This window comes from Ahaetulla prasina, chromosome 1 (assembly GCF_028640845.1).
Source record: "Ahaetulla prasina isolate Xishuangbanna chromosome 1, ASM2864084v1, whole genome shotgun sequence".
NCBI classification, from domain to species: Eukaryota; Metazoa; Chordata; class Lepidosauria; order Squamata; family Colubridae; genus Ahaetulla; species Ahaetulla prasina.
Genome location: NC_080539.1, coordinates 360,518,155 through 360,537,258, shown reverse-complemented (window position 1 = coordinate 360,537,258; position 19,104 = coordinate 360,518,155). Strand labels below are relative to the sequence as shown.

Genomic DNA, 19,104 nt, shown 5'->3' with positions numbered 1-19,104 from the left:
AGTCATACAGTCATGAGTGGAAAGAGATTGGTGATGGGAACTATGAGAAGATTAATAGTAGTGCAGATTCAGTAAATAGTTTGACAGTGTTGATGGAATTATTTGTTTAGCAGAGTGATGGCCTTCGGGAAAAAACTGTTCTTGTGTCTAGTTGTTCTGGTGTGCAGTGCTCTATAGCGTCGTTTTGAGGGTAGGAGTTGAAACAGTTTATGTCCAGGATGCGAGGGGTCTGCAAATATTTTCACGGCCCTCTTCTTGATTCGTGCAGTATACAGGTCCTCAATGGAAGGCAGGTTGGTAGCAATTATTTTTTCTGCAGTTCTAATTATCCTCTGAAGTCTGTGTTTTTCTTGTTGGGTTGCAGAACCGAACCAGACAGTTATAGAGGTGCAAATGACAGACTCAAAAAGCACCTTTGAGACAATTGTGACCTGTGACTGAGAATAGAATGGAATGGAATGGAATGGAATGGAATGGAATGGAATGGAATGGAATGGAGTGGAGTGGAGTGGAGTGGGACGGAACGGAACGGAACAGAACAGAATAGAATAACAGAGTTGGAAGGGACCTTGGAGGTCTTCTAGTCCAACCCCCTGCTTAGGCAGGAAACCCTATACCACTTCAGACAAATGGTTATCCAACATCTTCTTAAAAACTTCTAGTGTTGGCGCATTCACAACTTCTGCAGGCAAGTTGTTCCACTGATTAATTGTTCTAACTGTCAGGAAGTTTCTCCTTAGTTCTAAGTTGCTTCTCTCCTTGATTGGTTTCCACCCATTGCTTCTTTTCCTACTCTCAGTGCTTTGGAGAATAGCTTGACTCCCTCTTCTTTGTGGCAGCCCCTGAGATATTGGAACACTGCTATCATGTCTCCCCTAGTCCTTCTTTTCATTAAACTAGGCATACCAAGTTCTTGCAACCGTTCTTCATATGTTTTAGCCTCCAGTCCCCTAATCATCTTTGTTGCTCTTCTCTGCACTCTTTCTAGAGAATCTCCATAGACCATACCCACTTACAGCATTTTAACTTCTCAAAGCTAAACACTTCCACTTTCTTCCATTTTTCACAGAAATGAAGGAAGGATTTCCACAGCTAACACCACAATTTCAGCTGCTAAGCAAGGTGGTGGTTAAGTGAAACCTGCCCAATTTTATGACCTTTTTGCAGTGAATCACTGCAGCTGTTAAGTGAATCGCATAGTCATTAAGTGAATCTGGCTTCCCCCCTTCCCCTTCCTTCATTTGTTTTGTGGGAAACCAGCTGGGAAAGTTGCAAACGGGGATCACGTGGCCCCAGGATGCCACAATTGCTGGAAATACATGCCAAGCATCCGAACTTTGATGACGTGGCCTACGGGGATAATGCAAGATTTGTAAAGTGTGAGGATTGGCCATAGGTCACTTTTTTCACTACTGTTGTAACTTCAAATAGTAACTAAAAGTTTGCAAATTGGGGACTTGGTAGTTTCTAATCCCTGGATTGTCTACATGGCCCTTATATGAACCTATTTCTTTTGGTCAGAACATTTTTGCAAGGGCAGCATTTGGAATCATCAGACCCGATACCTGAGGTGCAGAAAAAAAAGTGGAATAATTTAGAAACTACGTCTGTGGACCTCAAGGAGTGGGACCCAATGCAGTCTGAAACAAACAAACTTTGCGCAAAGCTGGTTGCATCCTCTTCTTTCTAGTCAGAATGAATCTTTGCTTTGTTGGTTACAAGCCTGTTTGTTTTTCCAAACAGCAGCATCTATTGATCCCGGGAAAGGCAACGGATCTGCAGCTTTGGAATTAAGCCTGAAGGACTCTGATAATCATTCCCTTCATAATTTGATCTCTCTCTCTCTCTCTCTCTCTCTCTCTCTCTTTCTCTTTCTCTCTCTCTCTCTCCCTCCCTCCCTCTCCCCACTCTCTCTCCCTCTCCCTCTCCCTCTCACACAAACACACACAACGCCAGGACTCCAAGCTGCTTTCTAATAATAACCAGCAGCTGTGGAAGCCATTTTGACCAAATACCATTTTCATGGCACTGTTGGAAGAGTCTTATAATGGGGTGGGGAGAGGGCTATCTTGCTGGATTTTCCAGGAGAGCAGTTTTGGAGCTCAAAACTCTTCAGACCCAAGCCGCTATTCTGGACAAGGGCACTGTAAGACCCGAGATGTGTCTTTTAGAAAGCCTAATATCAGGTGCAACGAATCAGGACCATTTATAACAGAGATGGGGAACTATGACCCTTTTATGACTTGTGGACTTCAACTCCCAGAGTCCATGCTGGCTCAGGAATTCTGGGAGTTGAAGTCCACAAGTCACAAAAGGGCCATAGTTCCCCAGCCCTGATTTATAAGGTTGCAACATAGAAAATTTAATTAAGCCTATACACAAAAGACTCATCAAGTACTAGCCAGCACTAAATTGACACTCGATAGGGTGAACAGCATTCAAGTGGGGGCTGGACTTGGATTTCTTGTGGCAACCCAAAGATTCTAAAATGATGATGCATTTAACTCCATCTCACAGCTTTGCCTGATCTTCTCCTACATTGACCTCATCATTAATACACAATATCTAACACCAAAGTATCTTGCTGCAAAACCCAACAAGTTATGGAAAACTCTACACGTCACTGACATCACCGCACAAGTCCCTCTTTTATTTGACCCTGCTGCAAGGTGGGATTTATGTAGCAATGGTACTGGGCATGCTCAGTTGCTACAAACTGCCCATCTTCCCTGCTTGCTGTCAAAATACAGATCAATCACCCAGCCAGCTTCTTTCCTGCCTGTAATTGACAATTATTAGTTCAATAGAACAACCAGACAGCCTTCTGGCATGTTTTTCACTGGCAAATGATAATTAAAACATTGTTTTAATCTACTCCCCCTCCAGTTTGAATTTGATTTCATTTTTTCTGGGGATGAAGTTATGTCAATAGACTCCACAAGTGTAATATTAGGGCCCTGGCAGAGGTGAAATCCAATTTTTTTTTACTACCGGTTCTGTGGGTGTGGCTTGGTGGGCGTGGCTTGGTGGGCATGGCAGGGGAAGGACACTGCAAAATCCCCATTCCCTCCCCATTCCTGGGGGAAGGATATTGCAAAATCTCCATTCCCACCCCATTCTGGGGCCAGCCAGAGGTCGTATTCTCTGAACTGCTCGAAATGTCCGCTACCGGTTCTCCAGAACCTGCTGGATTTCACCCTTCATCTTGTTGCTTCAAGCTATCCAAACTGTACGCTCGGGAACTCATTCCACAGCTCTTACTGGTGAAAAGTTTGGTCAACAGTGAGACACTGGTGAAGTGGGCACAGCTGCACCTGCACTTTCTTCGTTGCATGAGAAAAGTTCCCCTTCCTTCCCCTGTCCTTACCACTTTCTATAGAGCAGGGGTATCAAATTCAAGACCTTAGATTTGGGTGCTTAGATCTGGCCCACAGGGCCACCCTGGAAACATCAAAGGACCGGCCCGTGGTGCCTCTGCCAGCGAAAATAGATATCGGGAGGGCTGTATGTGGCCCTCGCAAGCTCAGTTTTCACTGGCAAAGGGTTGCAGGAGGCCATCTCAGCTGGAAATGGAGCTCGGGAGCCCATTTTCACCCTGCAGAGCCCTTGGGCTCTCACAGGCACCCCTGACACGAGTGACATTGAGCTGGCCATGCCCACCCTGGCCTCCCGATGTCAAACACAATCCTGATGTGGCCCTCAATGAAATCGAGTTTCACACCCCTGCTATAGAGGGGCGATCGAAACCATCCTGTCATGTTGCATTACTGTCTGGTTTGGAGGCATTACTGCTTCAGATAGGAAGGCAGTACAGAGAATGGTGAGGATGGCAGAAAAGATCATTGGTAGTTCACTTCCTTCTGTCCAGGACATGGCATATGAACGATGCTTGAGCAGAATCCGCAGGATTGTCTAGGACGTTACACATCCTCTTCACAACCTGTTTTCCTTGGTACCTTCCGGGAGGAGGCTTCGTGGTATCCGAAGCAAAACATCCAGATTCAGTCACAGTTTTGTTCCATATAGCATCAACCTTGTGAACTCTCAAGTTTTTTCTTTTCACCAATGCTCTCCTCTCCTCTGCCTTCTTCTCTGCGTCAGGAACTGAGTCCAGCTGTTCCTCCTCTTCCTCATCAGCCACCTCCAGACCTGAGGACTCTCCATCCGAGGGCTGACAGATGGCCCAGGATCCTCCTCTTTTCTCTCTCTCTCTGACAGCTTCATTCCCTCTTCCCGCTTGGAGCTCTCAGGTTGCCTTGATGCTAACCCTGACTCCCACGCCTCCTCCTCATCTGATTCAGCTGCTGGAGGGGCTGGCGGCTGACAGGTCACAACACACATACATATACATACATATACAGTATATGTATGTGTGTGTGTGTATATATGTGTATATAGCATGCATATATGTGTGTTATGTATGGGTATGGGTAGATACATACTTTCTTTTGAGAGCACGCAACAGAATTTCATTTTTAATGTGTGCCAGTGTACTCATCATAAAAAGTGACAATAAAAGTTACCGTATTTTTCGAAGTATAAGACGTACCTTTTTCCACCCTAAAAGGGGGTGAAAATGTGGGTGAGTCTTATACACCGAATGTAGCCCCTCCCACCCACCGGCCCTACCCTTTGGCCTCTGCCTCCCAGCAATTTACTTCCTTGCAGCAAGCAGCAGGAAGAAACAGCCCATTTCAGCTTCAGCACAGCCTAATTAGCACAAGTTGATTGTTCCTTGGATCAGCTTCCTGACTCTCAGCTGTTTCAGGCTGCAGGGATTGCCATTGCCTATTGCTGCGCAGGCCTCTGCTGATTGCTGCAAGGAGGTAAATTGCTAGGAGCAGATTTTTTTTTTTTTGTGTTAATCAAGCTATGCTGAAAACGAAAATGAAAGTAAAGCAGGCTGTTTGCTGTTTGCTGCAACGAGGCAAAATTGCTGGGAGGCAGTGGCAGATTTCTTTTTCTTGTTTTCCTCATCAAAAAAGATAGGTTATAGTCTGGTGCGTCTTATACTCCGAAAAATACGGTATCTTATCTTATCTAAATTTATCCTGTCATTCAACCAAAGATGAATCATCAGGATACTAATATTTACTAACAGAGCTGCTCAGAGCTGCGGTATAATACTTTACTTGTTCCAAAGTTCCAAAAGTACTTAGCACTGAGTATTAAGCAAATGTGGAGAATATAATTACAAGCTGATGGAAATATGATTCAATGCAAGAGCAACTTACCGCTATAGCCTGGAGCCTCTCCTGCTGAATCGTGCTTGTTTCGATGATCCTGAAAGAAAAACAGAAACAGATGAAGAATTCACCTACTGACGCCCGATTCCTCCCACCCCCACATATCTTCCAAAGTTCTATCTGCCTATACTTCAAGGTAGGCTTTCCTCCAACTTTCTGTGATGAATGCATAACTCCTGTTTTATAGCATATTGTAACAGCATGTGAGAAAGACCTTGAGGGATAAGGGAAGAAATGCTGCCTAGGGAACAGCCAGATAAGAGAGCGCATAGCCCACAGCAGCATAATGGGTGGAGAAAGAGGTTCAGAAAGGACCCTCCCTAGCTTCTCAGGCTGTAAAAGTAGGAGATTTGCACTTTCAGACTTGCAATAGTGATGTCAGTCCTCCCAGGTAGACCAGACAGGGAGAATGACCAGACAAGCTAATTCTATTATATTGTAAGGCTTCATTAACAAAATCTTACAAGCCTGGAAGCACAGATCTCCTGCTGTCTTCTTTGCAACCCGAGAAGCCAGGAGGATTCCTTTCTCTGCCCATTCTTTTAATAATAATGGAACAATTAAGTATAAAGTTAGCATGCTGAAAAGCTATCACTGGTCTCAAACCTAATCTGTCTTCCCGAGAAAGCAAGCTTCTGGATGCAGGGTATCACCTGGATACATCGTCTTCAAATAAATAAAGAGTCTCTTCATTTGGAGGTGTGGCCACCAAATAAATAGGTAGTTGTGATTGGCTAATGATCAATTTCATAGAATTAAAGCAGGGGTAAAATGTAAAATTTGTTACTACCTGTTCTGTGGGCGTGGTTTGGGGGGGAAATGTGATGGGGGGCGTGGCCATTTAAAAAAACTTTTAAAAGCATTTTTTCTACAACTGCTTCAGCCGAAGAGGTAAAGCATGTAAAAATGCTTTTAAAAGGTTCTGGTGATCAGGCAACTCAGCTGGGATCTCCAGAGGAGCCTTTTAAAAGCTTTTTTTTTACAACCTCTTTGGCTGAAGAGCTTGTAGAAAAATTGCTTTTAAAGGGTTCTGACGATCCCAGCTGAGCCGCGTGATCATCAGAGGCTTTTTTTTAACTTTTAAAAGCATTTTTTCGGCCGAAAAAAAAATGCTTTTAAAAGTAAAAAAAGAAATCTCTGATGATTGCGCGGCTCAGCTGGGGCCGGGGGGGGGAGGGGCAGGGATTTTTGCAACTGGTTCTCCGAACCACCTGCCATCATTGCTACCAGATCAGGCGATCAGTCCGAACCGGAAGCATTTTACCCCTGAATTAAAGGATAAGGAGGGCTCTTGCAGGTCTAGTCCAATTCCCTGCTGATTCTGTAATCTTGTCTCATGTTTTCAAAGATACCCCAGTTGTGAGTCACTGGGACTGTCCAGCTACACAAATCTCTGGTCCTTGCCTATGGCCCAGGATTACAATGGTTTCCAGTATAACCTCAGAGGTGTCAAACTCGCGGTGTCAGGTCATCACGTGATGTATTGCTATTTTTCCCCCCTTTGCTAAACCGGGGGTGGGCGTGGCCAGCGTGTGATGCATCTGGCCTGTGGTCCGCGAGTTTGGCACTCTTGAATTATTACTCTAACACAGAGTAAGCATGTACCCCAATGCAGCTTCGTAAGTCCCATTAGGATAAGATGAATGTTTCTGGAAATCTACCCATGTTATGCAGATAATACTTATATGACAATTATAAGACCCTGTTTTGGTCCAAGGATCCTCCTTCACCTGTCTTTCATAGTCGACATAACATTTTAAGCCTGGCAAGGTGGCTCAGTGGCTAAGACGCTGAGCTTGTCAATCAGAAAGGTCGGCAGTTCGGCGGTTCGAATCCCTAGTATAGGTCTCCTGTGTGACTAGATGGCCTCCACGGTTGGACTAGACGACCTCCAAGGTCCCTTCCAACTCTGTTATGATTATTTTTATCATTATGATTGATGCACCCACACAAATATCTGCCAACTAGCTTCTTGGGGCTAACAGCCACATACTGGGCCTTAAACCTAGCACAGACATGGCAAAGTAATTACAAGCATCTGCAGAACTTCTAAGAGGCTAGAGACAAAGAGACAGGTAGAGCCGAGATCTCTTTGAAAGTCAATGGGTTTGAAAAAGGCTTTAGGTGGTACTAATCTTTACTTTTAATTGATCCCCAATTACGCCAACTAATTGGGAAGGTTTTATTTATTTTGTTTTTCATCTACTCAACAGTCACAATGGGTGGACAGCTTCTTCACAATGTTTTAAGATTTTTAAGACAAAGGAAAGAAAAATGTAAAACAGCGAAGGCCAATTAACAATTGAATAGCACAGGAAAGACATAAAATTTATAAAATACACTATGACAATCCCATCATAAAGGTGCGCAATTTGATCAAACTGTTGCCTTTCCCATTTCCTTTTTATCTATGAGATTACAAAAAAATGTGAACTAAATTATAGGAAGTAAAAAAAAAAGTAAAAAAAGATCACGATAAAGGCATAACTATAAAATCAATGCCGTTTCCCTTTTCAACCTGCATTGTATGTGTGATGCACATAAAAATGGTTCAATCCTGAAGTCATGGCCACAGTTTTATATATATATATATTTTGATAAAGATGAATTTTTAGAACAGAATTGTATTTGCCTGCATTTATTTGTTAAAAGGGAGGGGGAGGGAGGAAGAAAGAAGGGGAGGGGAGAGAAAATCACAAACATGACTGATTATGTGGGGATTTAAACCCAGATTTTTACAAATTAAGGATTTCAAAGCTTGGACAGACAGTTTTGTCAATTTTACCTATTAATCCCTGTTCACACTGGCCTAATTCAAGCTCTTTCTATCCTATTCAGAGGTGGGCTGCTGCCGGTTCAGACTGATTCAAGCAAACCGGTAGTCCCGGTCACCATCTGGGCCTGCCCACCTGCCTTGGCATGATCCCGTCCTATATATCTCACTCTCTGGCTCACTCGCCCTGCCCACGCAGCCCAGCTGATTTCTATGCCTCTCCCACTCTACTCACTGCGGCTGCCTGAGAAGGTGTGCTGGAAGCCGCGCGCAGGAAATCGCCGTGTGTTTGAAGCCGCGCGCAAGCTGCACGCTCACATTTTCGGTTCTGCACTAGGCAAACCGGTTGTTACTTATATGAAGCCCACCTCTGATCCTATTTATAATAAAGTTTATGACATTTTGGAAATTGCAGAGGGAAAATCACCCACGTGATGCTAATGAACACTGGAAAACAAGACACACCTCCGAACTTGGTCACCTCCAGATAAAACTTTCATTAGCATTCAGCATTCTGTACAACTTTATAAGTACTTATTTTTAAAGATCCATAATCGGTCATCTTCCATTTGTATACCTTCCTGCCACTTCCCCATCTTCTCCCGTTACTATACCTGTCAATCATCATTCTAGAAAAAAATTGGAAAGGAACAAAGACAGACAAGCTTAGTAGACAGGGTGGGAATAAATAATTTGTCATCTTCGCAACTGAATTTCTGCTCGACCACAACTGAGCCCAAAATTTCTGTTGCTAAGGACAATAGTTGTTAAGTGAATTTTGCCCCATTTTACAACCTTTCTTGCCACAGTTGTAAAGTGGAGTCATAGCACTTGTTAAATTAGTTACACAGTTAAGTGACTGTGACTTCCCCTATTGACTTTGCTTGTCAGAAGGTGGCCAAAGGTGAACTCAGGATCCTCGGACACTGCAGCCATCATAATTACGAGTGAGATGCCAAGCTTCTGAATTTTGATCACGTGACCAAGGGGATGCTAACAATAGGTTGGAAGCTTGAAAAACGATCATAAGTCACTTTTTTCAGTGCCGTTGTAACTTTGAACAGTCACTAAATGAGCTGCTGTAAGTCGAGGGCTAACTAAACAAGAGAGAATTGTTTGCAAGAATGTTGTACGTTGGGAAGTCTTTCAAGCAAGAAGGATGGAATCAGGGGTGGGGCTGCTGGAGGTTTGCAGGGGTTCAGGAGAACCTCTAGCTAAGATTCTGTGCAGTTCGGAGAACCCTCAAATTCCACTTGTGGCTGGCTCCGCCCACCCTGCCCCGCCCCTCCCAGGAATCCCCACGCGGCCCATTTTAGATGCAGGTAAATGCAGAGTGAGTGCGGCAGCTCAGGGAGGGGAAAAAACGGGCCTATCGGAAGTCCAAGAAGGCCAGAAACGGGCCTGTTTCCAGCCTCCAGAGGGCCTCCAAAGCCTGGGGAGGCCATTTTCACTCTTCCAGAGGGTCAAAAAAAGCCCTCGGAGCCCTCGGAGGGCAAAAACGCCTCCCGCTGCCGTGGTGCAGGAGGCCGACTATGCCACACCCACCCAGCAACCGGGCAGAGAACCCCTTGCTAAAATTTTTGAAGCCCACCCCTGGGTGGAATCAAAAATTCTCAGTGTCAACAAAGCAAAGTTGAAGGATTCTCATAAAGGAGCAAAAGACATATCTAGCCCTGATCTATTGATCTCATGCATCGCTTTGCTGCCACCCCTTAAAGTATATGAAAGGTATTGCTTAGTAAACAATAAAGACATTGTGTGTCTGTCTACAGTTAAGCAGCTTCTATAGATATATGCCTGAGTATTGCAGAGATGGGGGGGGGGCGGTGTTTCTTTGAAGGGGCACAGATGGTGCATCAAAACTCACTGGACGCAACAGACAGACACTTAATGGCCATTTCCTTCCTCACCTTCTGACCCCATCTTCCCTCCTTTCTGCACGTTTTTTTTTGTCGTTGCTAAAAACAGGCACTTCCTTCTTGGTGCTCTTGAGGTTTTTGCCTTTGTATTGTTCTGGAGGGTGGGGAAGACTCCTCTCGCGCCAAAAGGATAGCTCCAAAAAAAAAAAAAAAAGGAAAAGGGGAAAAAAACTGGCCTGTTCCTCCACTTTAAAACAAGCACAGTTGCATGGGAAAATTAGCAAGGATGAAGAATTTTCCACGCTGGGGTGAATGGGATCATCTGTTCCTAGTTCCTTCCATTGTTTGCCTAGTTAGGGCTACTTGAGCTGGGCTGCTAAAATCCAAATGAACAATAGATGGGAGATACGAGTCTCTTGCTTCTCTTTGCTGCCATCTAATGGTTCTCTGGAGTTTTCCAGGTAAGAGCCTATATAGCCATGATGGCGAACCTTTGATGTTCCTGCGTGCCGGCCTGTGTGCCAGAAGTGGCATGCGAAACCATCCCGTGAGGTATGCGCGGCCCCGCTGGCCTTCGCGCGTGCGGGAGCACCGATACCTGGAAGAGCGGCGGTCCATCGTGCATGCACAAGCCGGCACCCAAACACCCGGATACTGGCATAGAAACGCACCCGACGAACAGTTGGCCATCGCGCATGCGCACATCAACCTGGAAGGTCAAGTGCCGGCCTGCGCATGAGTGTCGGAATGCCACTCTTCCAGGTTCCGCCGCTCCCGCACGCGCAACGGCCAGGTGACTGGCGCGCGTGTGATCACAGGAACGTGGAAGAGGAGCCAGCGAGGCCACTTTCTTCGCGGGATGGTTTCGCATGCCAAAAGCCATAGGTTGCCATAGGTTCGCCGACACTGCTGTATAACCTTATTGTGAGTGGCAGTTATTGAAGCTGGCAACTGGAGATGCTAATACCAGGCATGGACCATTGAGAAACATTTCAAGTTTTGGTGGCCACCGAAGGGAAGCCTAGGTCAAAAGTGGTCTGTGCTTTGGGAAGATGGTGGGCCTAGCTAGGATACCTGTCCAAAAAATAGAGCAGGGCTGACTAGGAAAAAAAAGTCTAATGATATCTAGGGTATCTTTTTGGGTTCATTGAACAATAATGCAACACCAAGTTAAGGGCAGCCTCATTAATACTTAGAGATTGTCTTGGCTTTAAAAAGCCCTGGGTAAGATTCATCTACAGCAGGGGTCTCCAACCTTGGCAACTTTAAGACTTATGGACTTCAACTCCCAGAGTTCCTTAACCAGCAAAGCTGGGAGTTGAAGTCCACAAGTCTTAAGGTTGCCAAGGTTGGAGACCCCTGATCTACAGGACTTCGCTATAGAATGTCTGTGCTCATAAGGTTTTGTCAATGCCAGAATTACCCTAAAAAAAATAAAATCAAGATATAGACCTCTAAACAAATTTCAGCAAGGAGATGCACACAAATTTCAGCAAGGTGACACACCCCGTTATTTATCAGATTCTTCTGAAAGGGATCTCTCCAGCCTCTTGTTTGTCATCCATCACAATTCTGAAATTTCGTAAGGCCTTAGCCAGGCTGAATGCATTGCCCTCAGCAGTCCTTTTCAGATGTTTTATGAGTATCCCTTTTCTAAGCCATTTGCTTCTATCCTTTTTCCTACATAAGGACTCTAGACTTTCATTTATCCCATCCTGAAGACCCTGCCAGGCAAAGAATTCTTTTGGACAAGAACTCAAAAATATCATCTCCAGTTGCCCAATTTTGTGCTATCGTTTGTATAACGTAGCACACCATTAATTAAGTTTGGATACTCATTTTGTACTTTTTATATTCTTTTTATTTTAATAGATTATATATTGTATATTCTTATTTATTTTTAATGTTATCTGCACCTCTATAACATTGAGGACCTGTATACTGCACGAGTCAAAAAGAGGGCTGTGAAAATATTTAGGTAGTCCTGAACTTATGACCACAATTGAGCCCAAAATTTATGTTGTTAAGTGAAACATTTAAGTGAATTTTGCCCCATTTTGCCCCTTTCTTGCCACAGTTGTTAAGTGAATTATTATAGCTGATAAGTTAGTAACCCGGTTGTTAAGTGAACCTGGCTTACCCACTGATTTTGCTTGTCAGAAGGGCGCCAAAGGTGTTCACATGACCTTAGGACACAGTAACAGTCATAAGTACGAACCGATTGCCAAGCATTTGGATTTTGATCACATGATCATGGGGAGGCTGCCAAGGTGGTAACTGTGAAAAATGGTCATAAGTCACTTTTTCAATGCCGTTGTAACGTTGAACAGTCACTAAATGAACTGTTGTAAGTCGAGGGCAACCTGTATAGCTCTGGGATCCATCTGATGCATAGAATAAAATAAGAAAGTTGGAAGGGACCTTGGAGGTCTTCTAGTCCAACCCCCTGCTCAAGCAGGAAACCCTTTATCATTTCAGACAAATGGTTGTCCAGTCTCTTGAAAACTTCCAGTGTTGGAGCATTCACAACTTCTGGAGGCAAGTTCTTCCACTGATTACCGTATATACTCGAGTATAAGCCGAGTTTTTCAGCACGTTTTTTGTGCTGAAAAACGTCCCCTCGGCTTATACTCGAGTATATACGGCTTATACTCGAGTTTTTTTTTTTCTTCTTTTTTTCACATTATACCGGATGGCGCAAACTTGGCGGGCTTTTGCATTAGCGCGGGGAAGCCCTGCCGGTGCAGTGAGAGGGCGGGGCGGGGGAGCCGCCAGCCTTCTCGGCTGAGGGAGGGAGGGTTTCCCCGACCGGTAGCTGCCTCATTTCCTACCCTCGGCTTATACTCGAGTCCCCAGTTTACCCCAGTTTTTTGGGGTAAAATTGGGGACCTCGGCTTATACTCGGATCGGCTTATATTCGAGTATATACGGTAATTGTTCTAACTGTTAGAAAATTTCTCTTTAGTTTTAAATTGCTCCTCTCCTTGATTAGTTTCCACCCATTGCTTCTTGTTCTGCCCTTAGGTGCTTTAGAGAATAGTTTGACTCCCTCTTCTTTGTGGCAGCCCCTGAGATATCAGAACACTGCTATCATGTCTCCCCTAGTCCTTCTTTTTATTAAACTAGACATACCCAGTTCCTTCAACCGTTCTTCATATGTTTTAGCCTCCAGTCCCGTAATCATCTTTGTTGCTCTTCTCTGCACTCTTTCTAGAGTCTCAACATCTTTTTTACATTGTGGCGACCAAAACCTTAATGCAGTATTGCAAGTATGGCCTTACCAAGGCATTATAAAGTGGTGTTAACACTTCACTTGATCTTGATTCATTCCCTCTGTTAATACAGCCTAGAACTGTGTTGGCTTTTTTGGCAGCAATTGCACACTGCTGGCTCATATTTAAATGGTTGTCCACTAGGACTCCAAGATCCCTCTCACAGATACTACCATTGAGCAAGGTACCACATATATTGTACCTGTGCATGCATATAGGGACATCCCCAAGATCATTAAAGTCACAATAGTGACCAGGACTGCCTCTTCACCCATTCCGATTTTCTTACCACAGATGCCCCTGTATGCATTTCTCTTTCTCTCTGCTTTTTTCTTCTAGCAATGCACATTGCACTCACAAAGCACAGAAACACAGGCATGCATGCTTGCACACTGACACACAGACGCACACACAATGGAAGGATTCTAAGGCCAGGCATTTATATTCAACAGTAGAACCAAATGGATCTTAAGAGCCTTTCCACAGAAGAAAGCTTTGCCAAGTCTTCACTCTAGAACTGTAATTGATAGAGCTTGAGGGAGGGGGATTATTGTCCTCTGTTAGGGAGGCAAGGCAAGGAATGCCCTGGGTGGTTCATGAAGTATGCGGAAGGCCACCCTGATAGAATTAAATGCTTCTATAGATTTTCTTCTCACTGCTGAGGTCATCTAAGTAGAAACCTCAAGTTAACGCCTGTATGCAAAACAGGCTCCTGGGATTGAATTCAACGCACAGCTTTTTCCTTATGGCAGGGGTGGGGGAAGTATGGCCCTTTTATGAGTTGTGGACTTCAACTCCCAGAATTCCTGAGCCAGCTGGCTCAGGAATTCTGGGAGTTGAAGTCCACAACTCATAAAAGGGCCATACTTCTCCACCTCTGCCTTAAGGCAAATGGATCTCATGACTGCCAATGTTCTAAAAAGAGAGATGAGGACATTGTAATTTCAGCACCCCTTGCACAGCCCCCAATCCGTATCTTTTGCTCCTGTTCCCAAAGAGGGACTCTCAGATTATAATGGGATGGTCTTTGTCTAGATGCAACCAAGTGAAATAGCCACGTCATTATTTCTTTATCGTTTCTTTGTTATGTGTATGTCCAGAATGCAAGTCAGCAATAGGAAAGGTTTCAAAGAGCCACATTCCAATTTTGATGGGACCAAGTCAGTAGTGATGATGGTGATGAAGGAGAAAGAAATTTAAGGCAGTCCTTGACTTACAACGATTTGTTCAGGGACTGGTTAAAATTACAACAGTACAAAAGACCACGTGGAAGTTGTAATTGGTCCAGAATAGGGTAGTGTTGGAGTGATGAGCATGTCTCAGTATGCCAAGGCTACAGCTCTAATCTATGAGTTGCGTAGGTATTCATCATTTAGCAACTGCCTCGTTTAGTGTCCATTTGCAGTTACGATGGCAATAAAATGCAATTTTGCAACAATCCTCGTGCCTATGACCTTTGCAGGTCTATAAAGCAAAGAAAGGCTGAAATAAGATTGCAAGCGTAGTCACAGTTATACTTAGTGACAGGATAAAAGAGTTGGAAGGGATCTTGGAGGTCTTCTAGTCCAACCCCCTGCTCAAGCAGCAACCCTATACCATTTCATACAAATGTTTGTCCAATCTCTTCTTAAAAACTAATGAGGTGCTCTAATGTTGGAACACCACTGCTTTGCTTAATGATTGAATTTCAGCCTGAACTGTGGCCACTAAACCAGGACTACCCATACTGACTTCCAGTAGGTTTCTGGATACATTTCTGAGGTATTGGTCATCACCCATAAAGCCCTTAATGGAATAGGATTACTCATGGGAGCCCAGTCCCCTATTAATTCTTTGCTTCCCACTAAATTCCCACTACATGACAGAATTGGTATGTTCCTGACATCTTCTATCAAGCAAAGCCATTTGATAAGACTCCAGAACAATGACTATTCCATCACAGCTCTTGTCCTACGAAACAATCACCTGGCCACACACACACCTACACAAATTCAGGTGGCCCCACCCCCTTGGTCTTTCGAAAGGTGCTAAATACCTGGCTATTCCTGAGAGCATTGGGCCAGAGCAAGGGTCTCAAACTCGATTTCATTGAGGGCCGCATCAGGGTTGTGTTTGACCTCCAGGAGCCGGGATGGGTGTGGCCAAAGTGGGCGTGGCCAGCTCGATATCACTCATGTCGCAGGTGCCTGTGATGGCCCTAGAGAAAACGGGCTCCCAAGCTCCGTTTCCGGCTGCGATGGCTCCTGCAACCCTCTGCCGGAGAAAACGGACCTCGTGAGGGCCATACGATGCATTTTTTTTTTTTAGACGATGCATCGTGGGCCAGTCCTTCACTGTTTCCAAAGCGGCCCCGCGGGCCAGATCTAAGTGCCTTCAGCCCAGATCTGCCCCTCGGGCCTTGAGTTTGACACCCCTGGGCTAGAGTTTTAACTGGGAGATGTTTCATGGACATATTTCATAATTGATATTTTTATCTTGGTTTTTAAATTTGTCTGAAGTTGCCCAGAATCCTTTTAAACTGTGTAACCATATACATTGAAGAAGAAAACAAACAAATCAAGCTATTATCCAAAAAAACCTGCAGGCTTTTTCAGACTCATTCAGTTCAGCGCTGGTAAGCTATCCACCTCCTTACATTTACTACAAATATACTCTTCATTACATTCAAAATACACTTATCACCAGCGGTGAAATGCTACCGGTTCGCACCGGTTAGTGATAAAAACTACCGGTTTGGGTGAACCGTAGCAAAAAAAGCTACCAGTTCCTCCAAACTGGTATTTCTGACAATCAGCTGTGCCGCACAATTTAAAATCGCTAGAAAGCAGGAAAACCTGCTTTCTAGTGAATCTAAATCACGTGGCACAGCTGTTCCCCCCCTCGCTTTTCTACTTACCTTCCCAAGTTTCCTTTTCGCACGTACTGTGCATGTGCACGCGTGCAGTGTGTGTTCGCTGCGCACAGCATTTGCCGTGCATGTGCGACAGCAAACCGTTGGCAAACCAGTTCAGATTTCACCACTGGTTATCACACAACAGCAGTTTTTCCCCCCCGAACACTCCCTGTTTTCCCTGATGGGCACAGAATCATTTACAGAAGTCCCTTTTTTCCCCTTATAAAATACTTAGAAATATTGTGAATTGCACACTGCTTTACTAATACATGTCTGTTCAGAAGTACAGTAAGTACAATATAATTCAATGAGTTGTAAGAAGAACCTTTTAAAATGCAACTGAACAACAAGCAGAAGCAAACAGGTACAAGCAAACAGGTACAGCAAGACAGAGGTGGGTGTCAAATACCGTAACAACCAGTTCACCCAGCACGGGAAATGTGAGCGCACACCATCTGCACATACGTGCAGTGTCACAAAACACAGGAATTTGCTCACATGCGCTGTCCGGTGTCAAACAACACAGCGATATAGGATGGGATTGCGCCTGGGTGGGTGGACGGGCCCACCAGTAAGTCGCACTACCAGTTCACCTGAACCGGTCCGAACTGGCAGCAGCCCCCCACTGAATGTAGACTGAATTTGCAATTTTCTGGCAGCTTCCTCTCCCGTCCTTCCCTGTTATTCCCACAACTTTAATCGTTCGTTTCTACTACATAAATATAAAATCATCATCAGGAAAAGCAAAATTGTAATTCGTACCTTATCTAGCATCTGCCAGACTTACACCAAAAATAACAACATTCCATCACACATTTCTCTGCTCAGTTTCTAGCTATTTTTCAAGCAAACAAAGTCCTGAGATCTTTCTATGTAAAGTGATACGGTAGAACAAGCCCTCAAATGCAGATAAGAGGCAATTTCCTTTGGCCATAACTGGCTGCAAAAGGCCTTCAGCGACAAGAAGAAAATAAATTCTTCATTAATCAAATGCCTATCAATGCATGCCCAGAAGCTTCCTAAAAGTGAACCAAAAAAAGTCATTGGAATCTGGGAGGAACATGGTACAGGCAGTCCTCAAATTATGAACCATTTGTTTAGTGATCGTTCAAAGTTACAACCGCACTGAAAAAAGGACTGCTGACCACTTATTACAATTAGGACTGTTGAAGCATTCCAATGGTTATGTGATCAGAATTTGGACACTTGGCAGCAGGCAAGTATATATGACCGTTGCAGTGTCCTGGGGTTATTTGATCATCTTTCATGATTGTAAGAAGTTAAAACCCACCTCTCTCCTAGAAAATGAGATATTTTAGGGAATATTAAAAGGGCAGAATATTTCCCCTAAAAGGGAGGCACAAACTCAGCCCCCACCCCACCTTTGTCAATGGGCCATTAAGGCCTTGGCCAGTCCATTCTACATAACAAAGTTCTACCTCCTTCAGGCAGAGCCATTTAATTGCCCTTCATTGCATCACCCAGCAAGATTCAACCAAACTTAACACACAGACAACCTAAAAGGCTAGCTATGACCTCTGACAGCAACCAATCAGGATACTCTTCCTGTGCCCCAGGAAGTTCAAAGCCAAAGAGGGTATAAAACCCAGGGATTCTCAGAATCTCTTCCCTTTTTCCTTGCCCAAGATCTCCAAGCCATGTGATCCTGTTGATCAATAAACCTTCTTTCCAAGCAACTTCCGTGAATCCAGTGTCTTTTTTCCCCACTTGGAACTGAACCCAGAAGGATATTTCTTACAACATGACCGTCTGACAAAGTCAATGGAAAAATCAGATTCGCTTAACAACCGGGTTACTAACTTAACAACTGGAATGATTCACTTAACAACGGTGGCAAGAAAGGCTGTAAAATGGGGCAAAACTCACTTAACTGTTTTTCTGAACAACAGAAATTTTGGACAGTTGCGGTTATAAGTCGAGGACTACCTGTAAAACAGTTCAAGAAAGCTGATAGATTTCGGCTTTGGAGTCGTCCCCCCTCTGAAACTCAGCAGGTTGGGTCTCATAGTAAGCGAAGTCCTGGCTTTGGATTTAAGATAAGGAACAATGAATTTAACTTACAAAAAAATAAAAAAATCAGATTTTGGCTGAACATCAGGAAATAACAGTAAGAACTGTTCAACAATAGAACTGCCTGTCTTGGCAGGTGATACACATGGATAGTGTGGAAACAGAGATCGGATGGCCATTTTTCAGGGTTGCAGTAATAGTACTGGATTCCTGCCCTAGGCCCGGAGCTTGACTAGATCAGGGGCAGAGGTGAAATCCAGCAGGTTATGACAGGTTCTGGAGAACCGGTAGTGGAAATTTTGAGCAGTTCGGAGAACCGGTAGCGGAAATTTCAAATAGTTCAGAGAACCGGCAAATATCACCTCTGGCAGGCCTCAGAGTGGGGTGGGAACGGGAATTTTGCAGTATCCTTCCCCTGGAGTGAGGTGGGATTGGAGATTTTGCAGTATCCTTCCCCTGCCATACCCACCAAGCCTTGCCCACCAAGCCACACCACGCCCACCAAGACCACAGAACCGGTCGTAAAAAAATTTGGATTTCACCACTGATCAAGGGTGTTAAACTCACGTTGTCATGGTGGCATGACATGAGTTTAATGTGACATATCGGGACTTTCCCCCCCCCCACTTCGCTAAACAGGGCATGGGCATGGCCAGCATGTGACGCATCTGGCCCGTGGGCTGTGAGTTTGACAGCCCTGGACTAGATTATTGCTTCCCAAACCTTGGTAAATTATCCAGAATTGGATAGAAGTGCTTTTTCTTTGGGTAATGACACCTGAACCCACCACCCATCACAACAGGGATATTTAAGTTGACTTAAAAATTGCTATGTGAACTAACATATATTTGAAAATCTCCAAAAATATTCCTACTAAACCAAAAATGGATGAAATTACCCATGGCAATTTATTGAAATTACATAAATTACATGGCTGGCTGAGGAATTCTGGGAGTTGAAGTTCACAAGTCTTAAAATGGCCAAGTTTGGAGACCCCTGAACTAAATGGTTTCCAAGACCTTTTCCAAGC

The 19,104-nt window shown here is 44.3% G+C and overlaps 1 protein-coding gene across 3 annotated transcripts in view; it reads right to left on the bottom strand.

Annotated features, from left to right (window-relative positions):
* Positions 1–19,104, bottom strand: part of PALM (paralemmin) — a 100,880-nt gene that overhangs the window by 58,503 nt on the left and 23,273 nt on the right. For 2 of the 3 annotated variants that reach the window (XM_058163301.1, XM_058163300.1), the window contains exon 2: positions 5,235–5,283. In XM_058163301.1, the coding sequence (XP_058019284.1) occupies positions 5,235–5,283 (49 nt within the window). Of the gene's footprint in view, positions 1–5,234; positions 5,284–19,104 lie in introns of those variants that run through there. The other variant, XM_058163299.1, reaches the window with a different exon arrangement.